Source organism: Xenopus laevis, chromosome 2L (assembly GCF_017654675.1).
Source record: "Xenopus laevis strain J_2021 chromosome 2L, Xenopus_laevis_v10.1, whole genome shotgun sequence".
Taxonomy (NCBI): Eukaryota; Metazoa; Chordata; class Amphibia; order Anura; family Pipidae; genus Xenopus; species Xenopus laevis.
The window spans coordinates 107684598-107701376 of NC_054373.1; the positions used below are offsets into that span (position 1 = coordinate 107684598).

The following is a 16779-nucleotide window of genomic DNA, read 5'->3' on the forward strand; positions in this document are numbered from 1 at the left end:
CATAATTTAACTAACAGACTGCAGCCATCTCTAACTTCACTCTTTTGATAAATATACCCCTAAAAGTCAAACAGAAATGTCCACCACGAAAGATTGCATTATTTGATTGCTTAACCTCTTCTCTCATCTATTTTTTCAGTGATCAACTAACACAACATACAGATTAATATCCCAGTCTGTCGTTCTCTGAATGATGGTCATGGGTAAACAATGAATACTAACAAGTAAAATCATCCCAAATTCATTGACTTTATATTTAAGATCTGTCCATTCCAAGACATTAAGCACACTGTAACCAAAGTCAAATGGAGGGTATTATTAAACAAGAGTTTATAAATAAATGCACACATATTCCACAACTCTGTACAATCGAATGGTGTATGCAACGTACAGATTACATACAAATACTAACCAATACAGGACATAAAGAACATGATACCTCTGCACAGTGTTGGCCGAGAAAGTCATTTTGATACCAGATCACTGCAACACTTAGATAATTAAGCAATCATCTATATTAAACCTCTGCAAAATTCAAAAGAAATATAGTGGAGTAAAAAACTTACTTAAGAGAAGGAACTTCATCTATTCTGTTGCCAAGCTGAGATTCATGAGACTTGCTTCTTTTGAGAGTTGAAAAGTTGGGAAGTAACTGCTGAAACACCTTGCGGCCTGGAGGGGGTGGTGTCCGAGGAGGCTTTAACTTTATGTGCCTCTTTAACTGTGGGGTTGTAGGAGGGGTAATTGTAATTCCATGGGGAGTCCTAAGTGTTAACCTACTGACAGGTGTTGAGGAGGAGAAGGGGTCCTGCAAGTTCTCTGCATAAATATAAGGTCCTTGGCTTGTGATAGAGGAGTCTGAGAAAGGGATGGCAGAAACCGAAACAGAACGAGGCTGGTGGCTGTTGGTCTTCAGAAGCTGAGAGTTAAGAGTCCATGCTGATCCAACAGGAGAGGAAATATCAGATGGAAGTTGGGAAGAGCTCTCTTTGCGTATCTCTGGAGGATTCCATATTGTATCTTTCATGTCCCCCCCTGAAAAAAACAGTAAATCAGTATGATAACAGTTTGCATGTGCAAAATAAGGAACATTTTTTTAAATCCAGAAGAAAATCATTCAATACTATGTCGCTGTCAGTAGTCTATTGCAAATCGTAGGGGTGGCAAGATGTGATCCTTAGCTGATGTGATCTTCTAGCCTGCTTGATGGATAGCTGAATAAGCCACAATCAGATATCATATCATTTTATAATCTTACTTAGCCAATAGTCAATCTATAGGCTCATTCACAGCACCCAAAGTCTTTGATTTGTGTTACTCCACAATGTTGCGAGAGGCTTGCAGGCTAATGGTTTGTATGTCCTATAACTGTCTGCCACAATTTTTTCTACAGAATTTGATCTCTTTTGGTCGTCCCTTTCAATTATTGTTGTAATGATGTAGTTTAAGAGAGAAATTCTTACCTGAACGTGCTAATTTCTTTAAGCAGGATAGAGCTCCATTAAGTCTGGAGCACTCTTCTGTGTTGGCACCACATTTCTTCATGGTTTCTTTCACTTTTAATTCATTCATTTCCAATAAGGCATCTAGTGTTAATTTTTCAGATATTTTCTAGAAACAAAAGTAAAAGAATTTTTATGGCACAAGCCACTTCAACTCTGTCATTTGCCATTTTTAAGTAAGGTTTATCTTCTGTTTATTATTGGGGAAGGAATAGGCAAAATTTTGCACCCCAGCTTTGCCTTTGGGGTACATATTTAGAGATAAATGTTGCCTATCCTTATATCAAGGCATTATTAGTTACACACAAATCCCTGCTGTTTGATTGTATTTAGGCATGCCCTTATGGTACAGGGTCCATAAAGAAGGCTTCTGGTGGCAGCCCTGAATAATTCAGAACTTCCCATTTAGACCAGTCAACTGAGATATAAGGGCAAGGGCACACATAGCGGATTGTCTGCTTTCCTCCACCTGCATTTTGTTTATATGCAAAGGAAAGTGGATTCGCTTTCATGTGATCAACCCCATGGCATAGCTCCTACAACATCGGCCTATGTGGAGCTAAGCAGAGTAAATATTGTCACGGATAGGCTAAAATATGCATTTTGGCACAGATATCCGCAGGGGGATTAAAGTGGACAAAATTGCAGCTATGCACAGTCAGCTATAAGTGTATCATTAATTTGCCTGTTACAGTAATAAGGGCATGTGCTTATGAGCTGATGCTACATACTTGCTGTACATTGTTCTGTATCAGTATACTAAACAAACACATACTTTTGAACACAGTGGGGCTCACTTATCCAACAGTGGGGCTCGCTTACCCAAAACTGGGAAAATTTGCACCTGGGCAGAAACCCATGGCAACCACCCAATGATAAGCTTTGTTCAGTCAGCTGCAAGTCAAACAATAAAAGCAAATATTTGATTGGCTCTATGGGTTACTAACCAGGTGCTAATCTTTCTAGTATGAGTATACAAAAAAGTGTTAATAAAAATATATTTAAAAAAAAAAAAAGTGTTATTAAAGGGATACTGTCATGGGAAAAAACGTTTTTTTCAAAATGAATCAGTTAATAGTGCTGTTCCAGCAGAATTCTGCACTGAAATCCATTCCTCAAAAGAGCAAACGGATTTATTTATATTCAATTTTGAAATCTGACATGGGGCTAGACATATTGTCAATTTCCCAGCTGCCTCAAGTCATGTGACTTGTGCTCTGATAAACTTCAATCACTCTTTACTGCTGTACTGAAAGCTGGAGTGATATCACCCCCCTCCCTTTTCCCCCCCAGCAGCCAAACAAAAGAACAATGGGAAGGTAACCAGATAACAGCTCCCAAACACAAGATAACAGCTGCCTGGTAGATCTAAGAACAACACTCAATAGTAAAAACCCATGTCCCACTGAGACACATTCAGTTACATTGAGAAGGAAAAATAACAGCATGCCAGAAAGCATTTCTCTCCTAAAGTGCAGGCAGAAGTCACATGATCAGGGGCAGCTGGGAAATTGACAAAATGTCTAGCTCCAGGTCAGAATCGAATATAAAAAAATCTGTTTGCTCTTTTGAGAAATGGATTTCAGTGCAGAATTCTGCTGGAGCAGCACTATTAACTAATTCATTTTGAAAAAAACATGTTTTCTGATGACAGGATCCCTTTAAGTATTAAGGCTATTGTCACACAGGGTGTTTTGACTGTTGCTGTTACAGGCAGTGAGTAGTACACCAAAGAGCCAGGCTGAAGCCTCTCAAAATCAACTTGCTTTAAAGAAGTAAAGGAGTCGGCAGAAACTTGAGAGTAGTGAAACACAGAGTGCAGATGGAACACTGCAGCATGATCTCGGATGCTGAAATCTCCTACAGTTTTAAAAAAAAACACACATTGCTTCTAAATCATAGAGTGGCAAGTTACACAAATGATAGCATCACGAATAGAATTCAGGATGTGGTGCTAGAACAGCAGCACCAGCTCTAAAAATAATAACGTTTAAAAAATACTGGCATTAAAAAGATATCCATGGTAAGGTAATTTAGATTGCTCTTCAGCATGGTCCTCGTGTATCAGTTATATAGTTTTGTATGTAATCTATATGTATGTATGTGATTGCTTAAGGTGCAATAGCTGCTAGTGGCATTCAGGAAACTGGAGCCATACAGAAGTGAAGGATACCAGTGACTGTTAGAGGATTGCAAGACAGCATTCCAAAGAGACAAGGATTAATCCAATTCTAGGAGTGCAATATCGGCTGGGTTACCTAGTTTACATAACATACATAGAACAAGAGATGTATATAATCCAGGATTTGGAATATGGATACATTCCAGAAATATTTGCAAGATTTAGATTCAGCTGTGTTAAGCCAAACTGAATGTAAAACATTGATAAAACGCAACAACTATGCATTCACAAATAATGTATTTTGTCGACTATAACTATGCAACTCAAAGTTTTGATTCAGTCCTGTATGTAGGCCAATTTTATTTTTGTGAAGCCTTTACACTTGAATAAAAAAAATGAGTTCCCTGCACCCATACATAGATCCCCACAAGCTTTTGTTTTATTAGAGGAGAGGTTTAAACGGTTCCTCCGCCCAAAAACATCTAATCAACTTTCCAATATAACATTCATTAATAATTCATATTTTTAATAATTCATTAATTAATTCATAAAGGGAAATGTGATGGTAAATGACTTGAAGATGCTAGTTTGTTAGGCATCCCTCTGTGATTCGATTCACCTCAGACCCCTGGTCGGCACTTTTCCTTTAAAAAACGTTCTGGCCTAGGGTAGTATTTTACGGAACTCTGCTATATTCTATTCTATCCTGTATTATTTTCTGTGGCCCTGGGCTATGAACATGCACGGTAGAGGAAATGTTCAGTTTTTTATTCTACATTCCACTGTTACTCTACAGAAAATGTGCACAGCCCACATCAGCTGCAAGGGATCCTGGGGATAGACACAAAGATGGCGGTGCTGCGATCACTAGAATGTTAACCCAGATGGTACATTTTTGAAAGAGAGCCACCTGGGGTTTCAGGCAATTATTATAAGCATTAATGGGCCCAGCAAATAAGCTCCCACCCCAGTGATGAAACCTTTTCCTCTAATTGTTTGTGTTTTTAATGCTATTTGCGAATGTTATTGCTTTTGAAAGCAGTAAATCAAATGTTATCAACCGGACCCACAATTTAGTCACAGACCCATGCAGCAGTAAAAATAGCACACATTCAAATTACCTTACAAACCCCCTTATAAAATCATTAAAAAAAATTCTTTATTTTGATCGTGTATTTTCTGTATGAAGATGAAGGGCAAAAGTACACTCATGCTTTTAGGAATGTGTCCCTATTCTTTGTCTTAATTTTTTCACTTAAAGTTCATCTTCCAAACCCTATTTTCGGTTCAGGTGTTTGCAGATTCACCATAATGAAGACTTTTTTCAATCTATTTTTGATATTAGCAACTATTGTATCAATTCAATTTACATATAACTCTATAACCATTGAACACATTAGTTTTGGGCTAACAAAACCTTGTGATGATGAAGTGTTTTTTTTTTTTTTTTTTAAAGCTTTAGGCAAAGGGCGAACCAAGTTATAGAAGACACTTCCACTGTTCTAATCAATTACTTTCATGCAGTTTGTGGAAAACTTACCGGTAATTATAGTGGGTCGTTGTGCAGGTCTAAATAACAAAGGAGATTACATTGCAACAGCCCTTATGACCTTGGGTCCACAGAGCTCCGACAGGCTTTGTGAACCTTCTACTAGTCCCTATGACACGCGACCAAAGCAGCTAAGCCGAGAGGAAAACAAAGGCTTTCTCTAAACCTCAGGCCTCAAATCTCTCGTTAGAACAAGGGATCCTTATTTGTTTCAAAGTTCAGCTGAACATCATAAAGAGATTTAGGCTTTCGATTGTATCAAAGCATTCATGTGTACACGCGATAGATCCGATACAGATAACAATATCTTCCTCAAGGTCTGTTCCATAGTCTCTTTTCTACTTGCAGACATAACTGAAAATACTGGTATAAGGTATGTGGGGACCCTTAGGGTAGGACTCCACAAACTATTTTGTTGCGAACCGACGCGATGCGGCAAAACGCATGCAACAAGGTAAGAGATAAAATTGTCGCATGGTGTCACAGCGTTGATCCGACGCGATCACAACTGTCGGATGCAGACGCAGCACGCGGACTATAAAAATATTTGACTATAAGGGTAAACAGAGCATAATTTAAATAACCAATTCTACAGTTTAAAAAAAATGCTGGGTTGCTGTGAATAAGGGTAGGACTACACAAGCATTTTCTGTGCGATCCGACAGGGGGAAGCCGTTCGGGGAGATAAGTCGCCCCAAGGAATCACCCCGAATCGCCAGGTGTGCCCTTACCCTAAGAGTTTGGATTAAGTTCAGCTGAATGCTAAAGAGGCCAATGTCTTCTGCAGAAAGAGCAGGAATTTGCCTGAATACAAATATGAATGCTGGATTTAGTGTATACAAAATTGTATAGTATGTTATTTAATACCCTGATCCTAGCAAGTTTGCACTTTATTTTTTATTTTTTTTAATAGTTTTCAAATAATTTGCCTCACTCTTCTGCCTCTTCAATACTCTGTCAGCCAAACAATACTGCTCTGTGAGGCTACAATATTAGTTAGGGTTTATTACTTATCCTTTATAAATGATCCTGTCTCTTGTTCAAACTACAGCATGGTTTCTAGGGTAAATAAGGCCCTAAAAAGCTAAATAATGGGAAAAAAATTTTTGCAAATTGTTTCCGAATAATAAAAAGTAAAAAGTAACAACATTATAGCTTCACATAGCAATAGTTTTTTGGCTGCTGGGTCAGTGACCCCCATTTAAAAAATAAAATACTGAAAGTTGCTAAGAATAAGGCATTCTATAACATACTGAAAGATAACTAAATGTGAACTGCCCACTTCTTTTTAGAAACAAGAAGATTGGTCTCCTTCTATCTGTACTATTATGATCAGGCAGTTTAATAGTTCCCCTCATCCCTCCCCCAACAGTATCTGTTCACAATGGGTGCAGTAGGGATTTGTTAAGAATCTGAAAATTGCTGTATACTCAAAATGGTGGAAGGGTTCTTCTGTGGAACCAAAAGTGGAGTAACCGACAGTCGGATCATTCTGAAACTGTCACTTTGTGTGCCCGGTAAATTGCGGTAAACATACATTAGTAAAAGTGTAGATGGAAGTCAAGATGCGGAGTCAATGCAAGGTGTACTGCAGCAATATCTAGCTCCTGAAATACCTAGCAGAAGCACTGAAAATACTTGATGGATGAGCATGAAAATTTCCCTTACATATATAAACTGTGGACCATTGTGAGATTCCAGTTTGGCCCCTTCCTTTTTAAAGATATTAATATTACAGTACAAGCAACCAAATGTGTAACTCCTCCCAGATGCCCATGAAACCTAAGCCACAGAAATATTATAGGTATTATGTTCTTTGATCCTTTTCTATTTGGGTACTGGCTATGATGGTCAGACTTGGCAACAGCTGAAGTAATCACATTAGGAAGGCTGAAACAGGTTTAGTGTCAAAGTAAAATACTAAAATACCCATGATCCATGCACAGACTGATGGAATGTTTTCTGATATTTGGAACAATAACATAAAAAAAAAAACCTATGAAAAAAACAAACTAATACAGGTATCAGATCCGTTACCCGGAAACCTGCTATCCAGAAACCCGTTATCCAGAAAGCTACAAATTACAGAAAGGCCATCTCCCATAGACTCTTTATTTTTTAAAATTATTTCCTTTTTCTCAGTAATAATAAAACAGTACTATATATTTGATCCCAACTAAGATATAATTGATCCTTCTTGGAAGCAAAACCAGACTATTTGGTTTATTTAATGCTAACGTGATTTTATAGTAGATTTTAAACCAGACTATTTGGTTTATTTAATGCTAACGTGATTTTATAGTAGATTTAAGGTATGAAGATCCAAAATACAGAAATATCCGTTATCCAGTAAACCCCAATTCCCAAGCATTCTGGATAATAGATCCTAACCCTGTACTACAAAACAGCCCTCAATAGTTAAAAAGATAGACTATAACCATATAGTCAGCAAGTACAAGGCCTCGGAAATCAGAAAGCATACTGCAGATATAGGGAAAATACTGACATGCAAATCAGAGCATAAAACATCTAGGAAACAGCAAATGAAGCCATAAAATAAACAAATCTCCCGTGACTTTGGCTTTGTGTCTTTTTGCAGCCCTACTATCAGTGGGGAGATCTGGCATTCTTATAAATACTTCCAATAGAGAACATGTATTAATGTTCTGTTTATAGTAGGGACGCACCAAATCCAGTATTCGCTTTGGGATTCGGTCAGGATTCGGGCTTTTTCAAAAGGATTCGGCCAAATCCTTCTGCCAGGCCAAAGCGAATTCGAATCGGAAAGAAAATTAGGGGTCGGGAGGGAAATCGCGTGAATTTTTGTCACAAAACAAGGAAGTCAAATTTATTTTCCTCTTCCCACCAGTAATTTGCATATGCAAATTAGGATTCGGCTGAATCATTCACGAAGGATTCGGGGGTTCGGCCGAATCTAAAATTGTGGATTCAGTGCATCCCTAGTTTATAGGAAACTCATAGAAGCTATTGTCCTTTGAGCACCTTAAAGAGTTTTGTACTGCGAGAATTTGGGGCCAAGGAAGGTAGGACTGCAAAGGGAAATCCTTATTTGCCGAAAACAACGCAGCAACTTTTGATGTTACATAATATCTTGTATATACTAAAGACATCTTTTCAGAGAAACCAGGCGCCAATGCAGATGGGGGGGGGGGACCAGCTGAACAATTGGGATGGGATTTTCACTCTCTGTAAGCCCCTTAAAAATACAGAAGTTGATATATTGCAGCAATAAAAGAAGAGGGAGAAAAATTGACAGTTACAGGTCACCCCTGTGTGCATATAAACAGTCAACGTCATGAATTATGTTAATAATTCTACCACTAAAACCAGTAATGTTTTGCTTATGCTGTCAACTGAATTAATATCCATGAAGTGATGCTGACACTTCACTACTATATATAGGAATTGTGTTGGTACATTAAACAATGCCCTATGCTGCTGTGTTTCTTTTTATACAGACTCCTTGGCTTCTTCCCCAGAATTTTTCTGCTTGTATCAAAGCTGAGCCGTGCAAGCTGACATCTATCTGTGGAGTGGTCAATGCAAAGCTCCCACAGGCTGTAAAGAATTGGAGAGCTTTACCTCATTTTTTGCGCTGTCTGTTTTTTTTACAAGTGGGGTCGTCAGCTGTCAGGTAACTTGTGATATCTTTATCGGCTTCCTGGTTCTTGTTAGTAATTGCGGCAGGTGAAATAGATGGTTCATTTGTTTACCACTGAGCAGATTACTTCTTGCATAAAGAACTCCTGCTTATATGTAAGATAGACAGCCACAACAAGACCAATGGGTTTGTTTATACAGAGCTCATTATCTCCATTTCAATTCATTATAGAGTGTGAATATGGGAGATAGTAACATTTAAAACAGAACAAACCATTGGCTCAGGGCATCACAAGGAATCCCTGGGAAAATGATTGTGCTATTGGGGTGCTTAACAAGTTTGTACTACCTCCAGAGAATATGATTTTACTTGTCCTTTAAAAGGACTAGATTGTACATATTTTGAAGAAAGGCTCATCCATCCATTGTGGCCACAGGTTTAACTTAACTAACTTTTCCGCACTGGCTCACAGGCCAACCCTCTGGTAACTTACTGCCATTCTCTAAGAGAGAGACCTGAACAAATACAGTACAGTTCTCTTTTAAACAGAATAATTTTGAAAAAGCGAAGCAGCAACAGCTCTCACCCCTCTGTATAAATGTGCAGACAATAAGCACACTGAGCAACTGGCTCATCTGTCACTCTTTAAGAAAAGCAGATTAACAACTGCATAAGGAACCTCACTGTTGTGGGTTGGTAGAATTACTGAACTGGAGAAAAGATGTGTGGATGTCAAAGAGCAAACCTTTCCATGCTGTAGAAATGCCAGGCATTTAACCACATGACCCTTTTTGCATTGAATACACAACACAAGTGCAGGGTTTAATAGCAGAGAACATACCATTTCAGACTTGCTCAGAATATGTTAGCGTTGGAGCGATGTGCAGCAAATTCACCAAGTCTTGTGCCGCGTGTTGAATGTGTGTGTGTGATGTAACACAAATTATTTGCAATTTAAACAACAATGCCAAGGATCAGCACACGCGTCTAACCAATTATATAATGAGAGCATATGAAAAGCCTGATCCACACCCAATCTGTTATTTATGTGTCAGGGATGTGCAGAACCAAGCAGTGTGCCAACATGTCTAGAGACCCATCAACACTGCAATGCAAATCTTTCCAATAAATTGTCTAAAAGATATACATAAAATCAACATCACTGTTTTTTGTCATCTGATCACACAGGGTTTTTGCAGCTTCTCTTAGCAACCCCATGCAGACAGCATGCCCCACTTTTATTTCCGTTGTAACAAAACAAAGAGCCCAAATATCGGTGCATGGACACACAAGATAAAACAGACTATTTTTTAAAGTAGCAAGATAACTCAAAATAGAGATTGACAATAATTGTTCGAAATTGCTATGTACTGCTCTCTGTTTTGGAACTGGAAAAAAATTAGATTTTAACCTTTAATCAGAAGAATCATGACTTATTTGATAGTGATGTCCATCCTGTAGAACAGTAGTCTTTGCCAATCCAGAGACAGACTTCGGTGGTCAGTGGTTGCTGAGGGTTGTATTTAACAGCAGCTGGAGGGCAGCAGGTTGGACATTCCTGTTAGATAGCATAAACTAACCCCACCCCACATTGAGATCATAACTCTTTCGTCCTTGTGAAATCATGGCTTAACTAATCCCATGCCTTTTCTGTAAAGCGTACGAAAGGCATGGAAACCACATAATCTTAGGCACACCCATACAAATATTCAACTACATACTACGGCAAGCTTGCTTTACAGTATGCTTCAACCAGGAACAGGGTATGAAAACTATGGGTGCTCCAGTCATGTTTGTGCGGTGCTTAAAGCACTATCAGAGCTGTTAAACGAGGCAGGGCACTTGGGGAGCCAAAGTGTGAATTTGCACGAATATAATAGTACAGCACATGACTGCTGTAGAATGTTGTCGTCAGAATAATAATAAAAAGATTGGAAAGATTCCCAAATTCGCATTTCAGCTCAAGCCTCATACAACATAAAAGCTGCTGGTGGGTAGTAAATAAGAAACCAGAATGCTGTTTACTGTAGCCACAAACAGGAATGAAGAAAAAAATTACCTTTCCAGAAGAAGCAAAGCGGATACTCCAGCAACATTACACTCAGATCCACACGCACAAGATGCACAGCTCATGAAGCTGGTCTCAGCAGTGACATCTGAGAAATGTGTGTGTTTTGAACAGGCTGACGAGTTAGCACAAGCACAGGCGTCAGGAATACTCTTGTACTGCCTCCAGCTCTTCATCCAAATGCAGAGAGTGCTGCCTGTGCTCATGAATCCATCTGAACGCCTACACTGCCACAAGCACTCGCAATGTGCTGCAGACCCCTCTGGCACGGAGTCTTTCCACTGAGCAGACGTTATCTGCTGCAGCTGGTGACTGGGAGACAGAATGAGACTATCTAATTGATAGGCACTGGCAAAATATCTATCATCTGGGTTTTGCATCTCGCTGACAGATTGTGTCTAAAAACTAGATTTCAGATGAACATCGGGGGGAATAAAAAATAAAAACTAATTTTTAAAGAACAGTTTACAACCAAATGGACTGAATATTAAAGGGATATTATCATGGGAAAAATATGTTTTTTTCAGAATGCCTCAGTTAATAGTGCTACTCCAGCAGACGTCTGCACTGAAATCTGTTTTTCAAAAGAGCAAACATATTTTTTTTTTAAATTTAATTTTGAAATCTGACATGGGACTATTTACAGTTTATCAGGTGCCCCCAGTCACGTGACTTGTGCTCTGATTTACTTCAGTTACTCTTTACTGCTACACTGCAAGTTGGAGTGATGTCACCCACTCCCCCCCCCCCAGCAGCACATCAGCTGAACAATGGGAAGGTAACCAGATAACAGCTCCACTGACACATATAGGAACAGCACTCAACAGTAAAAATCCATGTCCCTCTGTGACCCTATTCAGTTACTGTACATAGAGTAGGAGAAACAATAGCCTGCCTGCAGTTCCACCTTGAAGCGCTGGCTCTTTCTGAAAGCACACGACCAGGCAAAATGACCTGAGATGGCTGCCTACACACCAATATTACAACTGAAAAAATATACTTGCTGGATTAGGAATGAAATATATGGTAGAGTGAATTACTGGCAGTGTAAACTACACCATAAAAATTATGAAAGAATGCCTTTAACATTTAACTTTCCATTTTATTATTTCATGGGTTTATGGGCGACGGCCTTCCAGTAATTTGCAGCTTTCTGGATAATGGGTTTCTGGATAACAGATTCCATACCTATATATTTATGATCTATGTGTTTATACTTATGTTCTGTAAAGCGTGGCTTTATGTTGCCATAAAAATATGCCACAGTAAAACTGCAGTAAACATACTATTGCATACTAAGACATAAGCATAGGGGTGCAGGAGTGCTTTATGGTTTGGCAGTGAAATCGACGTCATTTGGATATTTAAAGTGGTTTGCAGTTAACAGCAATATCATTCTCAAACTCCTATCAATCTCCTGAAGAAGAGAGCTTTGTAAAATTATCACGGAGTACTGTTGGCAACTCTGCATATAAGCAGACAGAAGCCAGTGTTGGACCGGGGTGCCAGGAGCCCACCAGAACACCTTAGGGTCAGGAAACTTCGGAAAACGAATCGCTCCCGAGTAGGAGGCAGGCAGGGGAGGCAGATTAGTCGCCCGGCGACAAATTGGGCGCCTTCTTCTCCCCAAACTGCCTCCCCTGCATGCCTCCTACTCCGAAGTTGCCCGAAGTTTCCTCGTTAGGCAACTTCAGGCGACTTTGGAAAACGAATCGCTTCCGAGTGCCATCCTAATGGCGATTTACATTTTAGCCGGCGGGAAGGCAGGGGAGGCAGTTCGGGGAGATTAGTCGCCCCGAAGAGGAGTTTTATCGCCGGGCGACTAATCTCCCCGAATCTGCATGTGTGCCCTTAGACCACAGGCCCACTCTCTAACTGCTTCCTCTTTAATGCACCGTCTTCATTCTCCTAATCTCTTCTCTTTACAAATCCTTATCTATTGTTTACTCAGTTTCTCATATTTTATGCAGGAATGGCATATTGGCCTGATCAGTGGCAAATTACCAGTGGTGGTTGTCTGGGACCTATGATTTCCAGGAGACCCAACGTTGCAGAGCATAGACCAAGTTGGGGCAATTGTGCTAGGGACTTTACCAAAATGCCACTCTACATTCATTTCTATGGGATTTTTAAAAGACTATTTATCAGTGGGTAAAAGTGAACATTTACACTTGATAAATAGGGTTTTATATTAGATAGCAATATACTGTAATTTCACAGGATGACCACAAACTTTACCAGACTTAGTATCTTACACTTCACAACAGTAAAGCAGAAAGTGCACTAGATGTGCTTGTTTGACACAGGATTTTCACTCTGAAAATACAACTAAAAAAGGAAACTGTTCTGTGTGCCACCTACCCCCTACCCTTGCTTATTACCTAACCCCCACTACAGCATTCCCCTGGCTCGGAAACACAAGCAACAAATTTACCACCCGCTCACCTGCTTATGATGAACAAGGCTGGAGTTACAGAAGGCAGACACTATGTGTCTATAGTCCCAGCATCCCAGCCATCGGTGAACCCTAAGCAGATGCTTCTTGTGCCTACCCCTAATTCCAGCCCTGTATCAACATAAACCATGTACTACATGCCAGAGAGATTTAAGGAACTAACCATGTATCGGTGGGTACTTTTTTCTTCAAAACAAAACCATTTTTTTGGGTTTTTTTTTTATAAACAGTCCACAGTAAAACATAAAAAGAAATAACCATTTTTAGAGTGACCAATATTATTAACATATGCAGACCAACCTCTATTGCAAGGACCTTCATAGAATGAATGGTGGCAACACCTTGATATAATAAAAGCAATATACATTTTCCAACACACCTTTGAATGTGCAGGCTCCATGCAAAATAATCCTCTAATATTTTTCAATATGATTGTATACTTGGGATCCATGATATATGGACTTGTTGCTTTTGCTTGATGCAGCACTCTATGCTTTCTGATCAAACTAATCCTTTCCACGGATTTTTAAGTCCAGCTCATTTCAGTGACTGCAGGAGACAGGAGGTTTGCAGACATTAACTGAATGTGCAGGGCTTAGTGTCCAACAATGACTAATGTCAGTCAGTGTATAAATATAGGATCTTCTCATGATCAGGCGAATCAGCACATACTTTAATATTGGGAGTAGGACTCTATTTGCGATAGTGTTAGCTTTGGGGCATTCCACTATGACGACATAATTGGCCAGCAAATAAAATCAAATGTCAAGTAAATCAGCTTGTAATAAAATACTCAGCCCTTAGTTAACACCTATTTTTACACCTGTTTTTTTTTTAGCATGCTGGTCATATTTTTCCGTAATTGATTACAAAGAAAAAACCAGCAGAAAGTACTAAAAGCAGGCAAAATTGTCCTGCAGCTAAAAAAAACACAGCAAATGTACTACTGCATATTTACTCTAACCTGGCCACACTGGTTGCAGACTCAGCAACTCCACAGTTTATTTGCCTGTATTTGGACCAAAACTTTGGCCTCCCTGACAAATATCTAATCTAGGTTATGTAAAAAATTAACCAGGGAAGGCAGGACAATCCCATCAGATTTGGACTGCATAGAAAGACCCAACTTATTGGTAACCCAGTTAACCTTGTGAATGGATCTTCCAGTGTATGGTCAGGTTAAGCAGGCAGCCATTAGGTTAAAAAAATGAAAGTATTTTAAAGTAATGAAAATATCATATACTGTTGCCCTGCACTGGTAAAACTGGCGTGTTTGCTTCAGAAACACTACTATTGTTTATATAAATAAATAAGCTGCTGTGTAGCAATGGGGCCAGTCATTCAAAGGAGAAAAGGCTCAGGTTACACAGCAGATAGATAAGCTCTGTAGAACACAATGGTGTTATCTGTTGATGTGTTTTCAATAAAATCTGCTCTTTTTTAGCAGTGTTTGCAAGATGAGAGTTATTTGCCTGATTTGGGCATCCAAAGTGTGGGCCAAACTGGGCTGATGTGATTGTTTGTCCCCCAGGTCAAGGATGGAATCACATAGAAGTTTGTAGTGGTTCTAGCCAGATGGGATTTTACAGTTTGTGGTCTATGTATTGACTCTATATGAAGGCCTCTCTAATTTATATCATGCATTGATTGGGAGGATAACTGGTTTACCAGGGCCTAGCCTGACAATCTTTAGATTCTGGGAAATGCCAGAAGGGCTGCTGTGAGACCCTACCAGGCCTGCAATATTTATTAGGCGTGTGGGGGCTGTTTGGGCCTCTTGGTACTTAAAATTCCAGGGCCTACAGTATATTGAATCTCAGTCCATACCTGGGTTTTCCTCTCTAATAGAAAAGAGCATATGGCAAATAGTACAATCACAAACAGCAAAATCAAGGCCAATCTACAGTCAGACTAGGCTAGTAACAAGTCTTTTCAGTAAAGAAACAATTTAGAATTCAGATACCCAGAAACTATGAAACAAAATAAAAAATGGAATACAATCCCAACTTCACATTTTAAGATGTAAAAGAAATATGGATGTTTAAATTCAGTCCACACCCTAAGCAAAACATTAACAGAAGAAAAATAATAATTAAATAATGCACCACAAAAGTCTCTGCTTTGGAAAACAGATTGCAAGGAACAATCGACAACCAGCGTGCAGCATCCAACTAGCAACAGTGGTAAGCAAAGCTTGTATGGGGGAGGAGAGGGTGTTAATCAGTCTGAAAGTGCTAATGAATTCTCACGATCTGCAGCAGAAATGGGGAAAATGAGTCTTACAAAATCTGTAAGCAATACTTAAAAAGACACCAACAGTAAGTCGTTTTGCCCCAATTAATACATCCCTGTCTGCATTGGGCAGAAATGCATTCAAGAGGGACAGGAGGGGATGGTACATGTACCATCCCCCCCTCCAAACCCCAATCTGTCAACTATGTTTTGCCATTTAAACATGCAAGTTAAAGGGCACCAATCATGACCAAAATCATTTACTAAGTAAATACACTATGTGAAAGTTCAAGAAATTCGATTTTTAAAACAGTTAGAATTGTTTGTATAATATAAATAATCAGCTCACTATACCTTCTGCAAGATCTCCCCTATCTCCACTGCAGTTCTAGCTGAGGCAGGCATCTTGGATTTCACTGGCTCCTCCTACCTATATCTTCCCAGCCAACTGTAGCTCTGAAATCTCGCACATGCTCAGTTCAAATTCCTTGTTTGCTTATCAACCCTTCTAAGCTATTTTCAAATCAGCCAAACCTGTGTGTTAGCTGCTGTACAGTAGTGCTGCCACCTGCTGGAAGTTAGCAGGTGGCAGCACTTCTAGTGGATACTTCTAGTGGAGGAGTTTACTAAAACAAGGCATTCTGGGTAGAATACTCAAAGCAGTGTTACAATCTGAGCATGCTCCTGAAATTTGCACATTAGAGTCTCTGTTAGAGTCTCAATATGGCCTCCCTCAGTAACTATATATGTAGTTTGATTAAACGTGTTTAGCTTGTACTGGTCAGATTGTTAATATGTGTTTGATTTTGGCTGTGATAGGTGCCCTTTAAGAAGCAGCAGAGGGTTCAGGGGGGCCCCTGAAAACAACTGCCCCAGGCCCCCAGTCCGACCTTGGGGTAATCTGCGCTAGGCGATTAATTCCCCAGTATGGAAAGGATGTGCATGCGCGAGACTCTGCAGGAGAGAAGGGAGCGCCGGTGGGGCTGGCCTCCATGTGCCCTTGGGGGAAATCTGGCCCTGCTGGGTTCAGAGCACACTATTGCCAGGTTGCGCATCCCTTAGTGCTCTTGCACTTCATCTCCCGGGTCTTGCTAAATGACTAGCTGTAGGTTGCATAAGAAGGCATTTAAAAGTTTGACTGTGGTCATACACAGGTCAATCCTGTATGGTATTCAATAGATATCTTGGCCTTAGGGCCAAATGGACCGACACTATATGAGGGCTATATC

At 39.6% G+C, this 16779-nt stretch overlaps 1 protein-coding gene across 5 annotated transcripts in view; it reads right to left on the reverse strand.

Annotated features, from left to right (window-relative positions):
• ksr1.L (kinase suppressor of ras 1 L homeolog) overlaps positions 1 to 16779 on the reverse strand; it is a 94002-nt gene that overhangs the window by 38201 nt on the left and 39022 nt on the right. For all 5 annotated transcript variants that reach the window (XR_001934458.2, XM_018247005.2, XM_018247006.2 and 2 more), the window contains exons 3-4: positions 1464 to 1611; positions 567 to 1035 (exon numbers count right to left, since the gene is read on the reverse strand). Coding sequence is in view for 4 of the 5 variants with exons in the window: in XM_018247005.2 (XP_018102494.1) it covers positions 567 to 1035; positions 1464 to 1611 (617 nt within the window). In the remaining variant the exon portion in view is untranslated. The remainder of the gene's footprint in view (positions 1 to 566; positions 1036 to 1463; positions 1612 to 16779) is intronic.